The sequence below is a fragment of the Chlorocebus sabaeus genome, chromosome 10 (genome assembly GCF_047675955.1).
Source record: "Chlorocebus sabaeus isolate Y175 chromosome 10, mChlSab1.0.hap1, whole genome shotgun sequence".
In the NCBI taxonomy this organism is placed as follows: Eukaryota; Metazoa; Chordata; class Mammalia; order Primates; family Cercopithecidae; genus Chlorocebus; species Chlorocebus sabaeus.
In genome coordinates this window covers 100,484,650-100,509,401 of record NC_132913.1, presented here as the reverse complement: position 1 = coordinate 100,509,401, position 24,752 = coordinate 100,484,650, and the positions used below count along the sequence as shown (strand labels likewise).

Here is a 24,752-nt window from a genome sequence, read left to right as displayed (position 1 = left end):
AAAAAAAATCCAGTTTTAGTTTAAATGATATGTAGGAAAGCATTGTGCAAACATTTTTTTTTTATAAATAGTGATTTAAAAACATAGTCATTAGTGTGTCTGTGTTTTAAATATGTATATGAATTTCTGTGATGCCTTATCTGCTCTGCTTTTTGCTGTGTGCCGTTAACCTAAATTTGGTAAAGTCTGGTGGTGGTGTATTCTTAGTATTTGCTTATGATTATTTTATGAGTTCTTTGATAATATTATTCCCAGGCAGAGAAAAATAAAAAATCTTCTTTCCCTATTCTTTAGTTTGTATGTCAGTGCTTGAATTATATCAAGATAGAGGTCATATGAAAATGTTTTATCTTCATTTATCACCCAAATGAACATGGTTAAAATGCACTGGTTGTGTTTAATATAAACTACTTAGTGGTTATTATGTCAGTATGTATCAATTAATGAAAAATTAATCAAATGTTTACTTTGAGGATACTAGTTTCATTAAAAGAAAACTTCTGTGTGACCTCAGAAAATTAATACTTGTATTCAGATTCTCAAATGAGAGTTGATAATATTTATTTAGGCGACATTTGGAGCAAACTGTGTCACTTTAAAAAATAAACTTCTAGTAATGACATTATGACAACACCCACATTGGGGGAGCGCGAATATAGGATAAGATATTTATTTTTTCTACTGACTATAACTTGAAAGTGCTTGGAATTTGTATTTATTTCCTGGTTCATTTTAAATATTAATGGCAAAAACCACAGTTACTTTGGTGTCAACCTAATATTTCAGCTGACACCCTAATTTTAAGTATTGCAATGGCCAATTTGCTAATGAACATAAATACATACAGCATGTGCCAATAGATTGTTTCTCTAAAGCAGGGATTAGCTTTTAGAAAACTTTCCCCAGTGAGATTTACTATTTCATGTTTAATGTTAATAAATGGGAATGGGACATATGTTGAAATAATGATAAGGCCGTATTAAGCCAGCAGAACAGAACAAAACTTTAACTGAACAAAATAAGATAGTACAGACTTCAGCATTTCTCTTTTGGTGAGACTGTCTCAGTATCTGTATAATGTATAGCTAAGGAACAGTTTGAAAGCCACTTTAGAATTGTCTTCTAGAAAAGTACACACATAGTTGAAATCTGAAATAACTGAGAATTGGTTTTAAGAAAACAAACTGCCTTTTCAGGATCCATACTTGTCTGTCTAGCCTGAATAATTTAGGCTTACATTCAATAACCATTTAAATACTATTGTAATAAATTCATCATCATATCAATAAGGCTTGATGAATCAAATTTTTATAGAATGTATAAGAGGAGGTTTTTTCCTAAATGAAATAATTGCAGAAAATTTGGCATTCTATTACTGTAGCAAAACTTGGCAAAAACTAAAGTACAGAACAGAATCTAGATTCTTAGTGAAATTTGAATCACAGCTTCTATGTGGTAATGCAGTGTCAGTCTTCTAAGAAATATGTGTGTAAGCATAATCCATTGATTGGATTTAAGAATTTTGTTAGGCTTTTGTATATTCTAACTAATGTTCCATCTGGATTTTAATATTTGACATAAATATGTACAGTCATGTGCATACCTGATGAGTTTTCAATGATAGACCACATATACAACGGTGATGCCATAATATTATAAATAGGATATTTTTAAGGTACATTTTCTGTGTATATATAGATACCATTATGTAACAATTGACTACATATTCAGTATAGTAACATGCTGTGCAGGTTTGTAGCTTAGGAGCAACAGGCAATATATACCATACAACCTAGGTATGAAGTAGGCTATCCTATCTAGATTTGTGATGTGCACTTGACAGTGTTCACAGCTAACGACACATTGCTCAGAACACATTCCTGTAGTTAGGTGATAGTTGATTTTATATGATAGTTATAAACATGTCAGAATAATATATTTTCCTTGACTTAGTATTATATGGGGTTAAAAAGTCAAGGGCAAAATACTGCTACCATGTTCATGTTTTTAGTTCGAGATGGATGTGTCTCTTCAAAGTTTTTTCTTTTTGCTCTTTTTCATTTGTATATTTAAATCAATGCTCTGAATATTTACAACAAAATAATGAATATTGTCACTTTCCTCAGTTTGAGAGGTTAGTAAAATACATTCAAGGGACCAGGGAAACGATTATAGGAACTGGGTCAAATAGGTACAAGTTTCTAGATCCCAGGGATTGTGAAATTGAAATTTAGTTTTTTCTACTTCTGGATTTTGTTTTAGAGATAATTCTTCACATCATTCTGAATTTTTAAAATTTAGGTTATTTAGGGAGGCGAAGGTTGCAGTGGGCCAAGATCGCGCCACTGCACTCCAGCCTGGGTGACAGAGCAAGACTCCATCTCAAAAAAAAAAAAAAAAAAAGATTATGTTATTTATAAGTTTTTATGGACTTCTGATTCATTAGAAGTTAACATGGCTTTTACTTCCCTGATTTTCATTTTATATATTTAATATATGCTTTACATTTTGGAAAGGTGAAGTGTACGTTGATTTTTCTGCTGTTTTTCTTGTAGTGTTACATCTTTCAAAGGTGTAACATGCTATCAAGCATTTGAATAATTCTGTCGTACTCTACATTTTTATATTTATGAAAAATAGATCATGTCAGTAATGGATACTATCATTTGTTTAATATTTCCCTGGAAGTGTTTTCTGTTTAATTTTTATATACTTCTTCTGTGTTTATGGAGTTAGTTTATTTCTGGTTATTTATTGGGAAACTGAGACACTAACATTTACCTCCACTTTTACTCATTGAACTCCATCACTAACCATCGTAGAATCTGGGAATCTTACTTCTAGTTCAGTGATTGGTTTCTTGTATCTCAGTTCTTAGTACCAGATTAACTATAGTAGCTTCTTGTATTAACTTTTATTTGTGATGTTTTTCAAGGACTGGAAAAACAGTCTTCATTTCCACTTCCCCCAAATCACGAAGAATGTGGACTTATGACATATTAAGTAGACCTTAAGGTTTTTAAGTAAAATGTTTACATCTATTCCTGTAAACCTTCTGCCTTCTTGCATCCGAGACAATATTGTACTTGTACTGGATAAGTATTCTGTCTGAATATTTACTGAATTTATGCATTATTAAATGAATGAAAAAAGGAAACATTGATTGGCCATCATTTGAGAGTATTGAAGAAGCTTAAGCAGAATAAAATTTATAAAACAGCATAATTTCAGTCTCTAACTGAATGGGTTTCAGTGCCTTACATTTCATGTTCATGTGTCATTTTCGTTGAATTTTTATTTCTTCTTCTAGGCCATACTTAATTTTTATTGAGTTGCTATGTTTAACAGTTTTCAGCAAGAGCTTAAAATAAAAACACTGGAAAATATAAAGTTTAATGTACCTAATATGCAAGGCTTGATAAGGTGCCCTATAAATGGGGAAACAAATAAATATGGTCATTTCTCTTAACAGACTTACTTTCAAGAGTGCTGAAATACTCTAAGGCTTATAAAAGTTTGTTACTAAAGTCGGTCTGTAGAAAGGTATCTTTGCCTTCTCTATCTTTGGATGAACTGCTTGGTGACATATTCTACTATAGGGATAAGTTCAATACCCAGCGAGTGATAATGATAATAAAATCTGCAGATTGTAAACTGTCTACTGCATTATTCCTTACTATTGTATAACACTATGTATTTTCAGTGAGTGTTACTCGATATATTTGCTGGTGACAAAGTGAGTTTTTAAAGAAAAGAATTAGCTGACTAGTAACATTTAGGGAGATCATCAGTTGAAACAGAAAAAATAAATAAATAAAGGAAAGGAATCTGAAAACTAATCTTTTTTTGACCAATTAGTGACAGAAATTTCTGAGTTACTCCTTTCTTATATTTCATCGTTAGCTGATTTGATTGGGAAAAGAGATTTTAATTTTATCCCTGTCATGCAGGGCGAGAATTCACTGTTTGGAAACAGAACTGACAAGTGAATTTCATTAAGACTGATAATATGGCAACATAGTGAAAGCTTGCAACTATTATCAGCATGTAGAAATTTTAAACAAGCTATTATTTTTGACCAATGTTCTATTACTTGTCATAGCGATCTTGTATCTAATGATGGTGACTATAATGGGTTGAAGAGGTTTCATTCAAAAATGTGTGTGTGTGTGTGTGTATGTGTGTGTTTCATTTTAATATTTTTAGGTTTTGCTTGCATTGTAGGGCTACCTTCATAGTGAAAAAAAGACAGTTATATAATTTTGTTTATATTTGTGGTGGAAACAACCTAAGAATTATTAGTGAGAACTACCAGTTGATACTGACATGTGTATTTTCAACAGTAAATATTCTGCTTTGTTAGTTGTTTACATAATAAAAGCAAAAGTACAGATCTATAAAACCATAATGAAATGATGCTATTTCTGATAAAGGGATATATGGTAGAGCTAAGTCCTTAGTTCAGGAATTTGAGTGAATTGCTGGGAGCTTTCCTTCTTCCCAATTTTCTGCCTTTATACTAACCCCCTCCTTCCACACAGACAGATACTTGTAATAGGATTGTGACTCCTCTTGTCTCCACCTAATATAAACAGAATGTGAAATTAGGACTATGGCTTGATCGTTACTGTATCTTGAGTGCTTAGCAGTGTGTCTGGTACAAAAGTCTTACCCCATAAATATTTGTTGAGTGAATGAATGAACACTCATTTTATCACCTTGAAACTGGGTGTAAAAAGCCCAGTTGTTAGGCTCACTCATTGCATTCCATTCCCTTTTCTCTACAGATTCTTTGCGTTTTTCTATTTATTTTGTTGCATTTCACTCGTTTGCATATTACTTTGTAAATGAGCTTGTGTTTTTTAATGTTGTATATTTTTATTCCATAATATTCAGATATCAGTTACTAATAAGTATTTATTTGTATAGTATCTAGTAAAATATAAATGGCCCCATTAATGGAAAAAGACTTTGAATTCCCGTATTTGTAGAAGCATTTTCCCCCAACTTGGTTTCCTTTATAGCCAATGATATACATTATGAAGGTGTTTGACTGGTTCAGACACACAGTATTATTCAACATTGTGATGTGGTCCTGATCCTTAGTTTCCTTTTGTATAAAATGAAACTATTACTTTCTGGAAAGATTTGTTTGGTAATTAAATGGCTAATGTTGAAGGATGCCCAACTAAATGCACCTTCACTAAATGTTAGTACTTTTCCCTCTGTTCATTTGTTCCTTCCATTACTACCAATTTCACAAAACTAGCCCCCAGAATAATAAATTCCTGTGGTCCCATTGGCCCTGGATTTTAACCTTTAAGGACCTTAAGCCTTTCTTTTCCAGCAGTATTATTTTGAGAGACCTGGACACCGTCGTTGACTCTACTGTCTCTTCCTTTTAGTTACCCTCAAACACTGTGTTTTGCACTGAGACCGTGCTCCCATCTGGCATTCTGTACTGTCCTTGTCTGAGAACTGCTTACATTGTTAGGATTGTCTCTATCCCCAACCAGACTATAAGTCGTGCCTGTCTTGTCTAGCCCTATAGCTCCAATACTTAGCAGTGTTTAGTATGTATACTATACTCTATAAATTGGTATTTGATAAATTGATTTGCTTATTTGTTTTTCTGTTATTATGGGAAAGTGATGATGAGAAGAGGGTATCCTGAAAATCAGTGAATTCCCTGATCCTGGAATACAATCCAGTGACTTCCCAAGTCCACATTCTTTTTATATTAGATGTAGTCGTAACAGGAGTTTTAATATGTGAAGGAAGAAGCTAAGTTTTCTGTCTGTAAAAGCTATTCTTCAGGATTCTATTCCTTAATTTAATTTTCTGTTATGTAGTTAAAGATAATGCCATTTAAGACTTACTTGATCTCTTTCTTAATAATGGATGTCTCTTTCCCATAATTAAGCATAGTTAAAATATGTCCTGTGTTTTCCATATTATTTGAAAAACTCTCAGGATTTTACGGTATTCATATTAACCTTGTAAATTGATAATTCTTCTGTCAGCTGGAAGTTTAAAGCTTCCTGAGTTTAAGGAAGTTAGTTCAACTTTCTGAAAGGTATTTTTTTCCCTCTGAGTATAAAAGTCAAACCAGACATTTGAATATAAATTTAATCTCAAAATGCATGAAAATAATGGAGTATGCTAGGTGTTTATTGTTAAAAATATTGCACATTTAAAGGCAGGCTACCTTGCCACTAGGTAAATTAGTCAAGCAATAGGTTTAATCTACTTAGAAATAGCACTATGAGGAAGAAAATAAAATTAATTCAACTGATAGTGTTAGATCAAGGAAAGAAAAGACAAAAACAGCTTGCTGTTGCCAAAAACGTATTGCTAACTTTGTTCAGGTTGCAGCTTTTGTGTTTCATTTAGGTTTCAGCTTGTCCCAGGAGGTGTTGCTATACTGTGAAGGTGTTAGGCAGTGTAGTAATGGAACAGGAGATAAAATGGAAGGCACATAAAATGTCTTATCATTTGGACCTTCCTGGAGAAACATAGCTTGAATTTCTGAGTGGTCAGCTTGACATTTTAAAGCAGTGAGAAGTTGTGTCATTATTTCTAGAATACTACAGTAGTTAGAGGAAAAAGATTTAAAGTTCATTGCAGTAATTGCTGACAGCTTCCATGGAATGAGAGGCGCTTTTAGTAAGCATGTGCTGCCTTGAACAAAGGCAACCTGCTAGGAACGTGAAAGAAGACAGTGGGCTTTGGAAGATGAGAGTGACAAAAAGGTAGATTCGGGCATTCTTGTGCTCCTGAAATAATTGCATTCATTTTAAAGGTGGAAGATTAAAATAACTTTTAATGATTATTCGTATGTTTATAGCCTTTAAGAAAAGAAAGACTTTAGGCTTCTGAAACTAATGCCTTACATATTTTCAGTAACAAAGAGTACAAAACCTGGTGGCTAGCTTGTCCCAGGGAGCAAGGTAGCTGGTATCACTGGGCTTGGCACAATCCATGTGAAGTGCTGAGGTGATCCCTACTGTAACAGCATTCCCCTCCCTGGAAACCTGCAATTTGCCTCTTAGTCCCAGATGGGGAGGAAACTCGCAAACAGCTGCAAGCCATGCATAATGGCAGGGTTCACATCCTGACGGGGACAAAGTAGAAAAAAAAGAAAAATTCAAAAGAGTCTTCATAACATTATTTGAGTCAAGGACTTTATGCTTTTTGTGAAGGTTGTAGCACTTCTTTTTTCTTTTTAAAGTTTTTAGTATGTTTTTTTTTTTTTTTTCTCCCTCCTGGATGCTAGCCAACATCCAACTGAAGGAAACACATGGGGATGGCACATTTATCACATTGCACTATCTTTTGCTTAAGTAGCTAACATTTATTGCTTAATAAAGAACATCCTGCACACATACCAACTAGGTGTCCAGTATATTACTATGCATATGTATAAATGTACATTCACATTTAAACATGCTCTTACCTGTGACCCTCAGAAACACCTGAACACATAAAATTAGGCATGCACAGAGGTTTCAAATATATGATCTAAAAGGTAGATCTTTACCCAAACTCCAAACCTAGGAACAGATTTTGTATAAATAAATTTATACTATTACTTATAATAGTGACCAATAACTGTTACCAATTATACAAATAGTTATTTATGTAAAACTTAAAGAATAATCTGGTTGTATTCTGTAATCATAGATTACCGTAGACTGAAGGGATCTTAAGATCCTTAACCTCAGGCAGGTAGGCTTTTAAGCATTTTACCTGCACAAATCAGTAGCATTACCTTTATTTCACAGAAAAGGAAGCTAAGCCTCTTAGAAGGTAACTTGTACAATTCCAGGTGACATAGATGTGATCTTCAGTGCTAAATCACCAGTTAATAGAAGAAATAAAACCCAGTTTGTATAAATTTTGATCTACTTACCTGACCAGAAAACATCAAATATTCTAAAAGAAGTATTTTTTAAATGGATAAGGAACTCTCTTACATCTGATTAATGTAATACCATACATACACAAGTGTTAAAAGAAAGTCATTTATATGCCCTTCAACTATACCTTATATGTCTACTTTGCTTTCTATGGTGCATAGTCATCACTTTAATATGTTTCACATACTTTAGTTATGAGCTTTAGAAAGCTGTTTAGATGGTCATTTAGAAATGGAGACAGATAACTCATTGAATAATCAAGACTTCAGTTCACAAATACAAGGATGGCATGCTTAAAGTAACTACTTACAATGAGAAGTTATCTTTTTGAGTTAGTGATCTTGTGAGAATATTTCTTGATTTTTTTTATGCTGTATATTTTGCACTGAGGTTTTATAGTAGCTGAATATTCTGATGTGGTGGTGTGAGGCTTTTGAGTCCTTGTATTTCTCATCAAAATATTTTACAGTGCATAGTTGCCTCTATATATAAAAAGATAGACATATATATCTATATGCATACCTTTCACTAGTGCCATAAAAGCAGGGAATATATCTGTCTTGTTGCCATTCAAGCATTAATTCTCTTGTGCTTTACTCAATTTTAAATGCTCTGTGGCTTTAGAATATGTTCTATTATATATTATCCAATGATTGTATCCATTCTGGAAAAAATGGTGTCATTCACAACCAACATGTACTCATGCCTTTTTCCTCTCTTCATGCTTGCACCTATCTTGAGTGCTGGCTAGTTCTCCTTCTATATAAGTTATATCCAACTTATTAGTACTATTTTACATGCCATTTCCTTCATAAAGCCTTCTGCATCTTCCCTGTACTTCCATGTAGTAAACATAACCCCAGATTTATGTTTGTTTGATGTTGATACTTATGAAATGCTTTCATATAGATATATTAATAAGAAGCAAAAAGTTCCAAGTGTATTGTTTATACAATTTTATTTAATACTCAGGACAACCCTAGGAGGCAGCTACTGTCATTATTTTGATTTTATAGATGTGAAAATTGAAACTTAGGTTTCCTAAGGTCATGTATAAGTAAAAGAACCTGGCCTTAAACTCCAGGGCACTGGACCTAGAGCCCTTGCTCTTTAACCACAGGGCTATGTTGCTTGCTTTAAGTGATTTCATGCTTTTCCAGTCTTCACAGTTTTAATGTACAGGATATTATCTTCACTTTTTACAGTAGGAAGCAGGGAGCCAGCAAGTGACTTCCTAACATTTGTATATGTAAGCATTTAAACACAGATGTTATAATCTGGTATTTCCATGATTTAAATACTTCATAGGATGCTTTGTAAATGTTTTTGCCTTTAATTATATGCATTCTATAATCCTACTTAAAATGTTCATTCATTCATTAGAAGTAGGAAGCTAGTATGAGCACTGTAAAGAACGACGACGACAACAAAAACTGCTGCTGCTATGTTGTGGAAAATAAGTATCTGGCTCTGATCTATCAAAATTAGCTTTAATTCCCCTTAATCACCACAAGTTTTCTCTTTCTCACTACTTGATAGATTTATTGGTTATTAATTTCTAACTGGCCAATCCTGCATCTCAGGGCCAAATGCAGACTCCGTTTGTTTGACTCAGACCAATAGTACAGTGTTTATGGAAGAACAGCAGGGAAAGAAATTTTGTAGCCTTGATCTCAATGTGTATGACCCAAGGATATTTGAACCTGGGGTATGGAAAGCTGTTGGATTCCCCTGTTGCTTCACTTCAGAGACCCAGTAAAGCTGCTGAAGTGTGTTGCACTGCTTTGGCTCCTCCCTCTGTTGCCGTTGCCCAGTGATAGAAACCCTGCTCCATTCCTTATCTCTTTCTGTTTAGCCGCCAGCAGCCTTGCCTTCTGACCTCGTTTAAGCGTCCTTAGTGACCTCTGGGAATCCTTGCGGGTCCCTTTGGGAACATACCCACTCAGCTGGATCTTATAGTAATTATTTTACTTCTTACAGAAGTTAGGTTAAGAATTTTGTACTTCTCTTATTAAAGAGATAATTTCACAATGTAATTTGCTTCACAAGCCTCCCACAGTTATGTTAAGCAGATGGTTGCCAAACGCCAGTTCAAAGTAGATTGCTCTTATATGAAATAAAATCCACGCTCAGGAAATTTGGCAGTATAAGTTGGTCTTCTTCCAAAACAGACTTACTCAGACAAATTTCTCTTTACCTCAAACTGGCAATCTACTACACCTGTATTCCACTGTAGAACAAAAAACATATCAGATTGTATACACTGATTCAAAGGTATCATTCTTTAACATACTGACATCTGTTTTTTTCTTTACTAACTACTACTAGCTACTGTGCTTTTGGCGTCATAGGGAAATAGCAAGAATTTGGTCATCAGTTCTGAGTTCTAGTCACAGCTCTGACTCGGAATATTTATACCAATTGAATATGTTACTTCACTGATTTTGAGTAAAATGAGGATAAAATTACGTACTTCGTAGAGTGGCTGTTGTAATTTATTCAGTTGAGATATATATATATATATATATATAAAAAAAATACACCTAAATTCTTTCCTGTCATTAGTGGTTCTTTAATTAATGTTATGTTGATATTGGTGATTTGTGTTTAAAACCTAAATCTGTGTTGTTATATTTATTCATCACACGTGTTTGATTTATGTGAAATCTCCATAATTTAAAAAGAGAAATATCATACGTAAATCGGCAGCACTGGTTCAATAAATACATATTGGGTGCTTCATATATGTAAGGATAGGATGATTTTACAACTATGAATAAAGGCAGTATTACCTTTCAAGGACCTTACACTGTATGCAGTGTAGCGGTAAGGCAAATGTTCGGATGAAATCACTGAAAATGTAAGGTGACGTAAGTTTCATAGGAGAACAACTTTTTGCTCAGAAAACATTCACAAAAAAAGGTAACATATAAGTGATCCTTTAATGATGTGCTAATTTTTATAGAAATAGGGGAAGTATCCCAGAAAATAAAAGCAGGTGCTTGGGAAAAAAAACAAAATCAAAAACAAAAACCAGTAAGTAGAGATGTATAAATGTGCTTCACAAAGACTGAGGACAGTGGTTTGGCTGGAAAAAGTATGAGTAACTAAAAGACTCATAGGACATATGGCTGAGGGATATGATGGGACTACACTTTGGATGTCCTTAAATTCCACACCAGTGCCTTTGTATTTAATGTGTGGGCATTAGGCAGTCCTTGAAGACATTTAGAAGAGTAATATGAACTCTGCAATAGAAAGATTAATCTAACAATTGAATATAGATGAATTGAGGGAGAAGAGTATGGCAAAAGTTTGAAGAAAAGAGACCAGTTAGAAAGTTTTTGATATTGTTCCAAGTGAGAAGTCATGGGGATCTTAAAGTAGTTGTATTGCCCAAGAAGATGCAAAAACAGTTGGATATGCAAGACACAGAAGATATTGAACCTTTAGGACTTGGCAAATGAAATCGTTCATTGGATAAAGGAATAGACTGCTGTTTGGCTGAGGCATTTCTATTTAAAGTAGGTTTATTTTCTCTGCATTGTGTAGTTCTCATAAACTAGTTGTCTGCCAAAAAATAGAAACTCCATCTGTGGGCCACAATGGTGCTACTGTGCTAGGTAATAAAGGTGTGTGTTTCGATGATGTGCATGCTATATAAGGTTTCATGCATTGTGGAGGATCATCAGGAAGTTAGATATTTTGCTCTCCATTCTTTTACAATTTTTTTTTCCGTGAAAGTAGGGAGGAAAATTTTTGGTCTTTATTATCATTCTATCAGTAGTTGACACAAGACTGTCAAACATGACCACAAAGGAATCCTGAAATGCTATCCTTCAGAAACTATTGGTTTAGAGATGAAAATTGATAATACTGACTTACTGCTCAAATTACTGCCTTGACCTACCACTGATAAGTCATAGCATGACAAGGAATATAGAAATTAATGTTAAAAAATAGAGAGGAGGAGGAAAAGATTGAATATTGACAGATTCTTCAGCAACTAGGTGTACTGCATAGACATACCCTTGACAACACCAAAGCAAATTTTAAAATTAGGAGGTAGTTGTTTTGAGTGAGACATGCATCCCAGTTTTGATAGAAAGTCGTAATTCAATAGTTTGGTTTATGGAAACTTAACATTTCTTTATCTGACCATTCTAGACTTAAATTTCTGGTATCCTCTTCAACTGGTGGATATAGTTTTAGAGCTACCAAAAGAACTGTTTGCCTATGACTGATTTTTGTCCTGAATATAATACTAATGTCAGTTACTTGTTTCATTGGAGAGCCAGTATCATGTCATAGAAGGATGGATAGGCTATGAGTCAAAAGATCTTGAGTTACTGTCAGGTTCACATTTACTAACTTGTATCCTTTCAATAGCCACTTAACAATCATGCTTCAGTGTTTATCTGTGGCTGCCCTTCCTACAATGCAGTCATTTTGAGGATCAAAAAAGAATTTGTCAGTATTTTATAAATCATAAAAACTGTCTTATTTTTCTATTATTATTATCATTATTGTTACTATTATCATTAAAAGGATTCTAAATCTGTAGTCTACCAGAGATTATTTTATCTAGCCTGCTGTTTTCAGGAACATCAAGTGTTACTTACCCCCATAGTTTAGATGGTACTAGTGGCTGCGTCAGGATAAACAAATACCCCAAGGTCCCATAACAAGTTAAACGGCAGAAGAAGTGGCAGAGACCCTGGTTTTCCGCCTTTAGGTGCAGGGAAACTTTACTACACTATTGTTGGAATAATAACAGTATTTCAGAAATCAGTACTGTCTTGATCTGGAGTAACTCCAGTGGGTTTAAGAAATACATAATATAGCTATATTGAACAGAGAAGAAAGAGGATGGAGAGAAAAGTGAAGTGATATGATATACAGATTTAGAATGCTACCCAGAAGTGGCTCAACTGCAGCTTAGTGACACCAGTGTCTGGACATGTCCAACCATTTCTAAAACGAATTCTTTAAGGATGTTGTGAAGAAGCTGTTTTTCAAGACTCATCCACTTCCCTATCTGCAGTCAAAAGGAACAAATATATTGTGTGAAATTTTGCTGAGGATATTAAAAAATGATTGCATATACCTTTGTTGTGATGTGATTTTACTTTAATTGTTTAGACTGTTGGTAAATTCTTAGTAAATAATTGGGCTTTACATCACTGTTTTGAAGGCAGTTTGTTTTCCTAACACATTATTTGAACAGCTGTTGGGATGTTAATGTGGATTTAATAATGTTTGGTGTTTCTGTTTAGAAAGTTTAAATGGGAGAGAGTTATATTAGTGCAGAAGCAACTTCAATAAATTATTAGATAGCCATATTGGTTTCATTGGTATACGTAACACTGGTATACGTATTCAAGTGTCTGGCATAGATTGGGAAACATTCATGCTTATAAGTTATCCCTTAAGTGCCCACTTCAATTCTCAGGGAACAGAAACCAAGCATATAAAAAGTCCACTTACACATCACACCTGAAATACATTTTTTTTCCATTTGGTAATTAAGAATGTTATTTTCTTATCTTCTATTCCACACTGTGAGAAAGATATTTCTTTAATTCTCATAATATTTACTTCCTTAAAAAATTAAAAATTAAAATTAAAATACACACTTTGGCAACTAAACAAATGTAAGTCACTAATTCCATAGAAATTAAACTAGAAAGCTTATTTTATACTCTATTAGATCAATAAATATATCACTTTAAGTAGAGAAAATAAACCATAATCCCTCTGCGTTATTTTCCTGGTTAGGAAACTTGACTAACTTGTTTGTAGATTAGTAGAATCCGGTCATATTAATAATAAAGTTTTAAGTTGTAGAAAGTTTAATATGTATATTAAAAAAGTCTTACTGATATTTTCAGTTCTGATTACTATGTATGGTGTTTCCAGAACTTGACATTTAAAAATTATAGCATTATTTGTGAAAATCAAATTCTAATGATGAGGGCAGAATTTATTATCTTAATTTGAAAATTCAAAATTAATATACTTATGCAGATAAAGTGATCTCTTTCTTAAAATTTTTAAAAATTGAGAATTCATATAATTAAAGAAATAAATTGCCAGACTGCAAAATCATATGCTGTCTTGCACAGATGGGTGACTTTGTGAAGTTATAGTGTAAAAAGTAGTAAAGTAAAATGTCCAAGTTATAAATAAGTGCCTTTTCACATTTACATCTTGTTCAGTTCAATAGATTTATTATGTAACCAAATTACATATGTTAGTAAAATATTTCTTGTATTCTTACTCATGAACTCTTTTATGGCCATTTTTGGAGTACATACTCTTCTGTTAATATGGGTTTCTTATTTAAGTTAATACTATTTTTTTGCTTTAGGCTTTAAACATTTACTATCATTGTTGACAGAATATTAGGCAAGTAGTAGATACTTAATAAATATTTACTGGTTTAATGATTTTTAAAGAGAATTCAGTGCTATCTTTGTTCCTTATTGGCTAAGGTAGATGAGTTCTATGACTGAACGTAAGGTCTACAAATGTATGTAATGACTGTTGTGCATTTTATTGTCCTTTTCATTCTTACGTGAGTAAAATTTGGATTTTATTTTATTTTTTTAACTTTTTCAAGTACAGTGGTGGCAGAGAAAATGTCCATCATAGCATTGATTGGATTAAATTAATTTGTTTTTAATAGCTTCACAGAATAACATGATTTTGCCCCATTTGGTTTTATATTCTACCTTTTTTTCCACAATGATCTATACCTGTTTACCTGTGTAAAGGCTTTTATTCAGTTATCCTTTTATTACCGTATTAGTGAATTAAAGGCAAGTCTAGTGTAACTGTCCATTCACTATTACGTATCTGGAAGCAAGGACTATTGTGAAACCTTTGATTGTAGAGAGCCTAGAATGGTTACTGAAGAAACTTTCGTAATTGAAAATTGTTTGGCTTGAAAGTCACTTTAAAAAAGAGAGTATCTGTACAAGTGTCTTTACTTCTTGTTATTTGTAAATGGAATTGATTAAACTAGTTGTTTTTATGGCATCAAGTTTACATTCTAGTGTTTATAATTATATTTTGAAAGCAGAAAGAAGAAGAGGGGAAAAGCTTGAATTCATAAGAATGTTTATATCCTGAAGCTTTTTTTTGGAAGAATATGTGGCACTTTTTATCCTGAAATATATTCAAAGCTTTTTCTACATAAACTTGATCGTAACAGTTTTTTTCTATTAACTTATTCTTGCCATGTGTTCACAAACCTGAGTCTACTAAAATATGGATATAACAGTTATAAATATAAATGCTAAATGGAAGTGCCATTACAAATGAAGTATAAGAAACATCTTTATCATCAAAACTAAAATCTTATTTCATATCCTCTTTTCATTGCTAACAATTTGTTCTGGCAAAATTCTTTTTAACTTAAGTCATTATTGTTTATTAGCATATGATAACGTGTGTACATTTCCACAAATATGCCCAACTTTTACATTCTTTATTTCATATCAGAGAAACAAGCTTGAAAAATAACTCTTGGTATTGAGAATTGTAACAGTGAGATTTCATTTTACTCAAATGAACAAGTTTTCATCTTTATAGCCCATTTATGAGAATGTCTTTGTGTTACCAAATTGTAAAAGAAATTTCCTGTAAGTCTAATTTCAAATATTTGAAAACTAAAGGACTCTGAATATTATTGTACAGTGGTTAATAGCTGTAATTCAATAGTTGTAGCATCATATAGTATAGCTACAAATATAACAAAAGTCTTAATATATAAGTTATAATTTAGAGTACACTTAAGTTTACTACTTACATTTAATCATTAACAAATTAAAATATTAAGTGTTCTACATTAATTAAAAACATCTTAAATAGTGAAAATAAACCATGGGAGAGTTTCTATGAGTGGAGAAAACTTTTCTATTTAATAGTTAAGATTCAAAGAATAATTGCTTTTTATTCTAGAGTTTCAACCTAATTGTAGTGAGATGGGTTAAAGATTAGTTAGTTACACTGGGATTTTGTTTGTATATACACACCATGTAAATGCTAAATTTAATCTATGACATATGTATATTAAAATGTGTTGGACTTTATTGATTTACTCTATCAGTACAGCAAAATTGTATACATTCATATATTATAAACATATATTTCTTTATAGTATTGTTAGAGAAGAGATTACTACAGCTTACTATTTCTTGTCTATTTAGGTTTTAGCAAAATATACATTTTTTCTGTATTTATTTGAAGTATATTCTCCTATAGAGAAAAACTTCTAACTATATTTATAATCTCATACTTTTAAAAATCACATTTTATCTGTTTCATGTTAAGTTTTAATCTCAGTAGGTAAAAAGATAATTTAGTAGTGTAATGTCAGTCATATTCTTCATAATTCTGAGCTATTTTGAAATTTAATAGACTCATAGTTTCAGGTTCTAAAACTACACTTTCAGTTATGTATTTCTTCATTCCTGAAATGGAATTCTGATAAACTTTATGCACACTAGGTGGTATAAAGTCATGCTGTATAAAATTACACTTTTCGATGATTTTCTTTCTTCTTAAGTTTAATTTTAAATGACAATTGTGAATGGAATATAGCATTATATGGGATAACCAAAAGCATTTTACATTGATTTTAAAAGTCTCCCTTACCAGAAAAAATATCATGGAAGAATTACTTAGATTATAGAAAAACCTATTGATGCAAGATATAGAATCCAAGAGCCATAACTGAAGGCTTTAACAATTCAACATGTGAAATTAGCTTATATGCCAAAAAAATGCCCTTGAGTAAAGAGATAAACCAAAATTTTTGCAAAACACATCATAAACACAGGGCTAAGTTCCTTAGTATATAAAGAGCATTTAAATTCAGTGAGAAAAGACTGATAACTTAATAGAAAAATGGGCAGACAACTTTGATAAACAATTCTGAGAAAAAATACAGAACATTTCAACATAGAAAAAGATGTCTAACTTCACACATAATTTTAAAATGCTTTTTAAAAACCGTAGTAAAATACGAGTTTTAATCTGTCAGATTAACAGAACTATGTGGTATTGTAAAATAATGTCTGTAATAGAAAGAAGCAAGAAATAATTTTGAATTTCCAATGATGAACTGGACGAACAAATTACACTACATTTATAAAATGGATTCAGACTATTTGGAATTTGAAACTTATGGTACTGGTTGCTTTTGAGAGGGCCTGAAAGATAGTGAGCTTGATTACAAAAGAACTTAATTTTTAATTTTTATTCTTTATGTTTTTTGTTTTTTCTTTGCCATGTTTATGGGTTCTTTAAACATACAAAGCAAGTTTAAAGCAATAAAACTCTTAAGTTAGTAGAACATCTCAGTAAATACTACTTCAACATCTCCTATATACCACAACATTCTTGAGCATGCTGGCAATATAAAGATGGATACAATACTGTCCCAACTCTTTTTAAAAACCAGTAAGGCAGTACCAATTTGTAAGTAGGGTAAAACTCAATATAGTTGGTACTCTGTTAGAAATGGGTCCTGGAAGGATGCATATCACTTTGTAGATCTCAGTGTGGTTTATATACTACAAGTTGATAGAGCTTCACAAAAACCTTATGAAATAGAACATAGAAAAAAATATGTCCAGAAAAAAATAAAAGATAAGCGCATTTCCTGTACTTACTCATTTAATGCCACAGCAACCATAGGAAATAGGTACCATTATCATCCCCATTTTATAAAGGACATGGTGAAATTAAACCTAAGTTCCTCGCTGTCCTCACTCTTATACCTAAACTGTTCTGCTCGAACTTTATTCAGTTATCTGAATTCATGTCTACTTTGCAAACATGAGACTCAGTTTAAATAATTAGTTCAAGATTATAATGCCAGTACTCCTCTGCCACAGAGCCATTTTGATAGTGCACCCTCTTGTGATAAGTACTAATGACAAATCACAGACTGTGTGGTTTCTCTAAGAAAACAATGGCAGTGAAAAGAACTTACTTCCTTTTTATGAAAATATTTCCTCTACTCAAGTAGTACCAAATAAGTTGTTTTGCTTAGTAACTTTGATATGACTTCTTAAGAAATTTTCAATATTACTGGATAAAAAACTGATACTCACTTAAACCTCGTTTCTGCTTTATGAAAAGACTGTCAGCAATCCAGAATGAAGGCTGTGCTAACAAAATTCCAACTTTTCTGTGGGATGATCCAAAAACAGCAAACAGAACGCATTAAATTTCTTAACAGTGGCAAGTGTGTACATGCATGCTATGCCATTCCTGTGATTAGCTGCTTTTTGGTGTGCATAGATTAGAGTTGGAATACTTTGATTTTCAAGCATGTTCCATAGGTAATTTTTTAGATAGAAAAAACAAGCGGAGTAACTTAAGAGCGTGTGAGATCTGTGTACTACATTTATATAGCTCTAAACTGAATATATGTGTTTAGTCTGATTTTAGAACATTTGCCTTGACAATGTATCTTCATATGTCAAAGACATTTGCTGGATTAAGATCCTGAATTGTTTCTCTTGCTGTGTTCAGAAGCAGGTTTATACAAGTACTCTGATGAGAAACAGAGAATATGAAGTACATATAATGATCATTAAATTAAGAGGAGGCATAGTTCACTGTGTTAAGCAATATTTAATCTCGTTTCTTCCATAATCCTATCTCAGTCTTAGTAGCCTTAGTGACAGACTCAAAAGCCAATACCAGGATTATTAAAAAACTTGTTAAAAAGCAAATGTCTAAGCTAAAGAAACAAATGTATGCAGAAATAAGGAGTCATTCTGTTTACCTAGAGTTTTCCTGAGCTATCTTCACTTCCATGACATTTCACTAAAATATCATAGAACACAGTATGTATTAACATGGCATTTGATGATGAACCCTATTCTACTTTATGTATCATTTTCACCCATTTAGTAGAATGGCAATGAGTGGAAAAGAGATGTAGGTGATATTACATAACATGTATTTAAAATGTATTTTCTTCTTTTCAAATTACAGCAAACTCAGTAAAACTAGAAATGCAGAGTGATGAAGAGTGTGACAGGAAACCCCTGAGCCGTGAAGATGAGATCAGGGGCCATGATGAGGGTAGCAGCCTAGAAGAACCCCTAATTGAGAGCAGCGAGGTGGCTGACAACAGGAAAGTCCAGGAGCTTCAAGGCGAGGGAGGAATCCGGCTTCCGAATGGTAAACTGAAATGTGACGTCTGTGGCATGGTTTGCATTGGGCCCAATGTGCTTATGGTACATAAAAGGAGTCACACTGGTAAGCAGCTGAAAGAATAACCTGATGACTGCCTGTGACATCTGATGTTGATATTACCTGACATCTATTCTCTTTCCTTTTTATTCAGGGGTGGCAGTGGTGAAAACTACCTTTTCAGAATTCTGCTAGTATTGGATTGCAGAAAAACAGAGAGTAGCCTGGGTCTTGACTTCCAGCCTTCAAATCTGAATAGCATATCAGAAAAGAAGTTTGGGATTCAGTTTCCACAGTTCTTAATATAGCAATAATATGATAAGGGTTCAAAAGGTATAGGAGAATTTCATTGTGTAACTTAATTTTTTTGTATTTCTATACATATTTTACCATACCCATGGGCAGGTAATATAGTTTGCTAGATAAGAGTTTATACTACAAAATGGCACTCATGCATTTATATAAGTGAATAATTTTCACTTTATGCAGTTAACTCCTTGGAATACAATTTCTAATCAATCTCTGCCTACCACAGGTCTCACTAGCAGGCAGGTGCTTTTGTAGTTCAGGGATGCTACCATCTTTCTGTAATTGTTGGTTATAACTCCTGCAAGGATATATATAGGATTGAATACGACAAATAGTGGCTGGTGTGTAGGTTGGAATATGTAATTCTGGCATAGAGTAAGGAAAAAGCCCTCAGATTAACTCATACTATATTTTTAAACATTTGACAGGTGAAAAGTTTTTCATGAAAACTAACCAAATGAGAAGGCCTTACTTAAATCTTTTTAAACCCTTTGCCAATTTTTTTTTCTTAAAAACCAACAGAAATGAGATAGTAAGTGGTAAGCTAGGAGGATCATTGACTCTTAACAAAAGAAGTTTCAAGTTCATATGAAAATTAGTTTAATGGTAATGATGGCTTTCACTATAATGCAAAGTAGTAGTGTACAGTAAAATATTAATAACTAATATTCTCAGAGTTTTAAAAAACACTCGGAAGAAATATAAATCACAATAAATTTATTTAAAAGTTTTATTTCTAAATAGCTTAATAATTACATGCTTAAAGCATTAAAGATACAAGGTAGGTCAAAGTCTTTATTAATTTGAACCTTTCATAATACACATGAAGAAACAGTCATGTGATTTGTCCATTATCCCTTATGTTGGTAAAGGCATTGCTGAAGCTAGAACCAGGGTTTTCTGATGCCCATACTGGTTTTGTTCAGACACACTATTGCTTGGTATGTCAGTATACCAATAATTTATTATAAGGTATAACTGTAAACTAAGACTGATATTTTAAACATTACAGTGAGAAGTTATACATTAAAATCAGTGTTATCATAATCAAAATCATCAGCTTTAGAACATATTTACTTATTCCAATCATATAGTCAATTACATTTTGCTTTTCGGTTTATCTCCTTTTTAAACAGCACCATGTTTTAAAGAGATTTATATTACTAGTGTATTTTTTTTTCTTTAATTTTTAAAAGTATCTTAGAAAAAGCTGAAAGATGAAGCTTGGTATCTACTTGATAAAAAGAAAAGGGAAAAGCCTATAAAATAATCTACTTTTCATCTATGCTCATGAGCTAATTCTAACAACACTTCTAAAAACAAGTTTCACAAAGTTATAATATATTAATTATGTAAGAGTGATTATATTAAGGAAGATAATACTCATTCAAATGTGTAACTTCTCCTGTCTAGTAAAATACAAACAAAACAGTCAGTCTAATGGTTTTTCAGTTGAATTGCATGCAATGTTAAATTTTAAGCTAAAAAATAAACTAAAAACAGTATTTAGAAGATTTTTAATTAATCTTTTATGTTCTGAATTAAGAAAATTCAGAAAACCAGAGTACAGTTTTTAGAAAATTTAGGTTAATCAGTGATTCAATGTGATATAATAATATTCATGAAGATTGTTAATTTGTAAATACAATAATAATTATATACCTACTCTACTGTCCTTTTGATATTTACTAGAGTGGTAGAGTTGAATTATTTTATTTTTGAAGATAATCTAATTGGCATAATAAAGTTTATAAACAGTTATACAGATTTCCACAAATCCTAGGAATACGAGACTCACTCAACTAATAACAGCAAGGAGTATGTTAAAGTACACTTGCAACACTATCTTTTTTGTCAATCAGTGTTTATTGGAGTATTGTGCAAATTATTACACTTTCTTCAGATCTAGATTTTTCTTAAAGTTAATAGCCATTTACGGAGAAACTGTGATATCTGTCATGCTTTGTCAACTTTGAAATTGTGGATATGATATCTTTAAACTAGACACTTAAACATATTTCTGATGATCCAGTTTATACATCTGATTGTGTCCTGCCATTTTCAACACCACTTTAGTACCATTTTAAGACTAGAAAGTCTATTTGCATTTCTTTAATTTAAACTAGATTGAGAAAAATGTAGTCAGAATCTAGTCATTCGCCAAATGTTTTCTCCTTAATACCGTGAACTAGCCTGCATTTTAGAACTTCCCACTCTTACCAGTTTATCTCTAATATTAAAGGCACTGTCTTAAAACCTTATAATGCCTTTGAGAAACATATTTTTTAGTGTTTTTAGTTCATAGAATATCTAGTGTAATTTTTTTTTTTTTTTTTTGAGATGGAGTCTTGCTGTCGCCCAGGCTGGAGTGCAGTAGTACAATCTCAGATCATTGCAACCTCCGCATCCCGTGTTCAAGCGATCCTCCTGCCTCAGCCTCCCAAGTAGCTGGAATTACAGGTGCCCACCACTGTGCCCAGCTAATTTTTGTATTTTTAGTAGAGACGGGGTTTCACCATGTTGATCGGGCTGGTCTCGAGCTCCTGACCTCAGGTGATCCACCCACCTTGACCTCCAAAGTGCTAGGATTACAGGTGTGAGCCACCGCACCTGGCCTCTAATATAAAATTGATAGTGAAAAATGATGGAGAACCACCCACTTCATTACAACATCATGGAGCATCAGATTGAATCCGCTCTTCTTCTTTCTCTGTCATACTCTACTAAAGTACCAATTGCAGTGTCTTATTAATGACTTCATTTTATTTATTTGATGTTGCTACTTTAGTAAGTAATCAGGTAATATTGTCATCGGATAGTCCAGGCACTCTTCACTGGGAATATAGAAAGAAGAGTAAAAAAAATAGGGATAGTGAATCAATTCATGCATGAACACATATAGATTGGACATTATAAATGTAGAATTTCTTTAATTTTACCTTTCTTTAATCTACTCCCATCTTTGTAACTCAGTTTTCAGCACCATACATTGCAGCTTTGTGTAGCCATCCTCTTGCTCAGAGGCACTCAACAGATGCTTGGGATTCTGCATATTTGTAGGTTGTTGTTCCACCCAACATAGGAGCACCCCCTGTCTTTGATTCACCAAAGCAAATTGATGCATATATATTTGCATTTTAATTGAATATTTAAACGCAGATTGAGAAATAGGTGTTTATGAAGGTACATAAAATATCGAAATATAAGATATTCCATAACAAAAATAATATATAATCTCACCCAGTCAATAAATAAAAATGGACCAGTAGATTGGTATATTGGATTTAAAAATAAAAACAAAACAACAGATTCAGATATGGACATGAAGGACACATGACCATATTGTAATTGTTTTCCTGGATCCAGTTGTATTAGTCTAGATTTTTGTGCCTACCAGGGGAAAGATTAGTCATTACGGTTATAACAAACTACTTAATGTTTTCAGCTTGGATTGCTCCATTAATGTAGTTAGTAAATTTGTGAGGTTTTCTTAAAATTTCCTTTGATATACATATAAAGAACATGATTAATATTTTTTTCAGGCAATCTCTAAACTGACTCAGAAAGGGCCCCATTGATGCCGTCCATTTAAAAACAAATTATTTACAAGAAATAACTGAGATATGTTGTTTTAAAGTGACATAGACAGTATGGAGTTTTTGCATATGTACTATTTGCATAGAGAAAAGATAGTTAACTGAACCTTTTACTTAATTATCAGATAATTTTACATTTATCTCTGTAATGCCTAGGCCAGGAAATACCCCACGACATTGAAAAAAAGGGCTGCTAATGTTTTATAGAAATAACTATCAAAAATTGAGTCAATTCACTTTTTATTTGTTATTAGACAGATATGGATATTACTTCTATATTTGGATTATTCCTGGAATATAACTATGTATACTTTTAGAAATCTCATAAATTACCCTCTGTTTTAATCCTTGTTTCTAACAGTATTGTCATTGAAGATTTCATTATGATTCCAACTAACTTTAGTTTGGAGCACAGTAAAACAAATGGACTCTAGAAATGATAATTATCTTTTCATACAATCAAGACATCAATAGGAGTTAGGCAAATAAAATGAGGAAAGCCATAAAATTAGTATCCAAATGTAAAAAGCATCAAGACTTATAATTCAAATAAATATCTCCCAAAGCCTTATCTTATTGAAATTAAAATGTATTGTTTTCAATGCCCCTTTTCTCTTACCAGAAAAAGGAAGAAAACTAGTTACCTTCATCATGCCTTGTTCTTCTTTACTTCCCATGTCCATGGGAACTTACCAAAGGCTTCCATAGTATGACTTCCACACTGAGCAACCGGACAGTATATCCAGATATACCTAGAACACCTTTTGTTTCTTCTACCCTATTTGGGGATGATCATATAAATTCAGAAGTACTTTCTTATTAAAAAGATTTGAAGATATCTGTAGTATTTTGTAAATGTAAAAACTAAATTACCCTGTCATTAATCTCATAAAACTCAATTAGGTGAATTTTAAAATTCCTTTTAAAAAAGATACTATTGTTTCATTTTTAGACTAGCATTATTTTTGAATAATGAACTACTCTAAATTAGGGATTTTGAAATATTTCAACCCAAACATTGTAGGAGGTTTAAAGGAAATCTGAGTCAGCATGCTATAGGAGTATTATCTCTTTTTGTTTGTTGTTTTGTTTTGTTGTTGTTGTTGAGATGGAGTCTCGCTGTGTCGCCCAGGCTGGAGTGCAGTAGTGCAACTTGGCTCACTGCAACCTCTGCCTCCCGGGTTCACACGATTCTACTGCCTCAGCCTCCCGAGTAGCTGGGACTATAGGCACCCGCCACTATGCCTGGCTAATTTTTGTATTTTTAGTAGAGACGGGGTTTCATTATGTTGGTCAGTCTGGTCTCGAACTCCTGACCTCTTGATCCCCCCGCCTTGTCCTCCCAAAGTCCTGGGATTACAGGTGTGAGCCACTGCGACTGACCAGGAGTATTATCTAAAGGTAGACATGATTTCAAATTGTTCACCACACTTAGTAATTTAACTCTTTTGTAAAGTTATTGTGAACGAATTTGCAGCTTGCTTGGGAAACCTTACATAGACAGATTTTAAAAGTAAAATCAAATATGTGGAGTGAAAAGTATAATATATATTTGCTATTTTCCTTTTTCTTTAAAAATTTAATTTGTGAAAGAAGTGCCTCCGCCTTTCCTTTTAATACTATGTAATTATGTGGCAGGGGTAGGGAGTGGAAAATTCTTGATTTAAAAAGATGCAGCCTGTGATTCCATTAGGAAAGAGAATCAAATAAT

The 24,752-nt window shown here is 32.7% G+C and overlaps 1 protein-coding gene across 14 annotated transcripts in view; it reads left to right on the top strand.

Annotated features, from left to right (window-relative positions):
* IKZF2 (IKAROS family zinc finger 2) overlaps positions 1 to 24,752 on the top strand; it is a 163,128-nt gene that overhangs the window by 74,485 nt on the left and 63,891 nt on the right. For 12 of the 14 annotated variants that reach the window (XM_073020049.1, XM_007966155.3, XM_038001582.2 and 9 more), the window contains one exon: positions 18,936 to 19,202. In XM_073020049.1, coding sequence (XP_072876150.1) covers positions 18,936 to 19,202 — 267 coding nt within the window. The remainder of the gene's footprint in view (positions 1 to 18,935; positions 19,203 to 24,752) is intronic. The other 2 variants (XM_038001584.2, XM_007966156.3) reach the window with 1 other exon arrangement.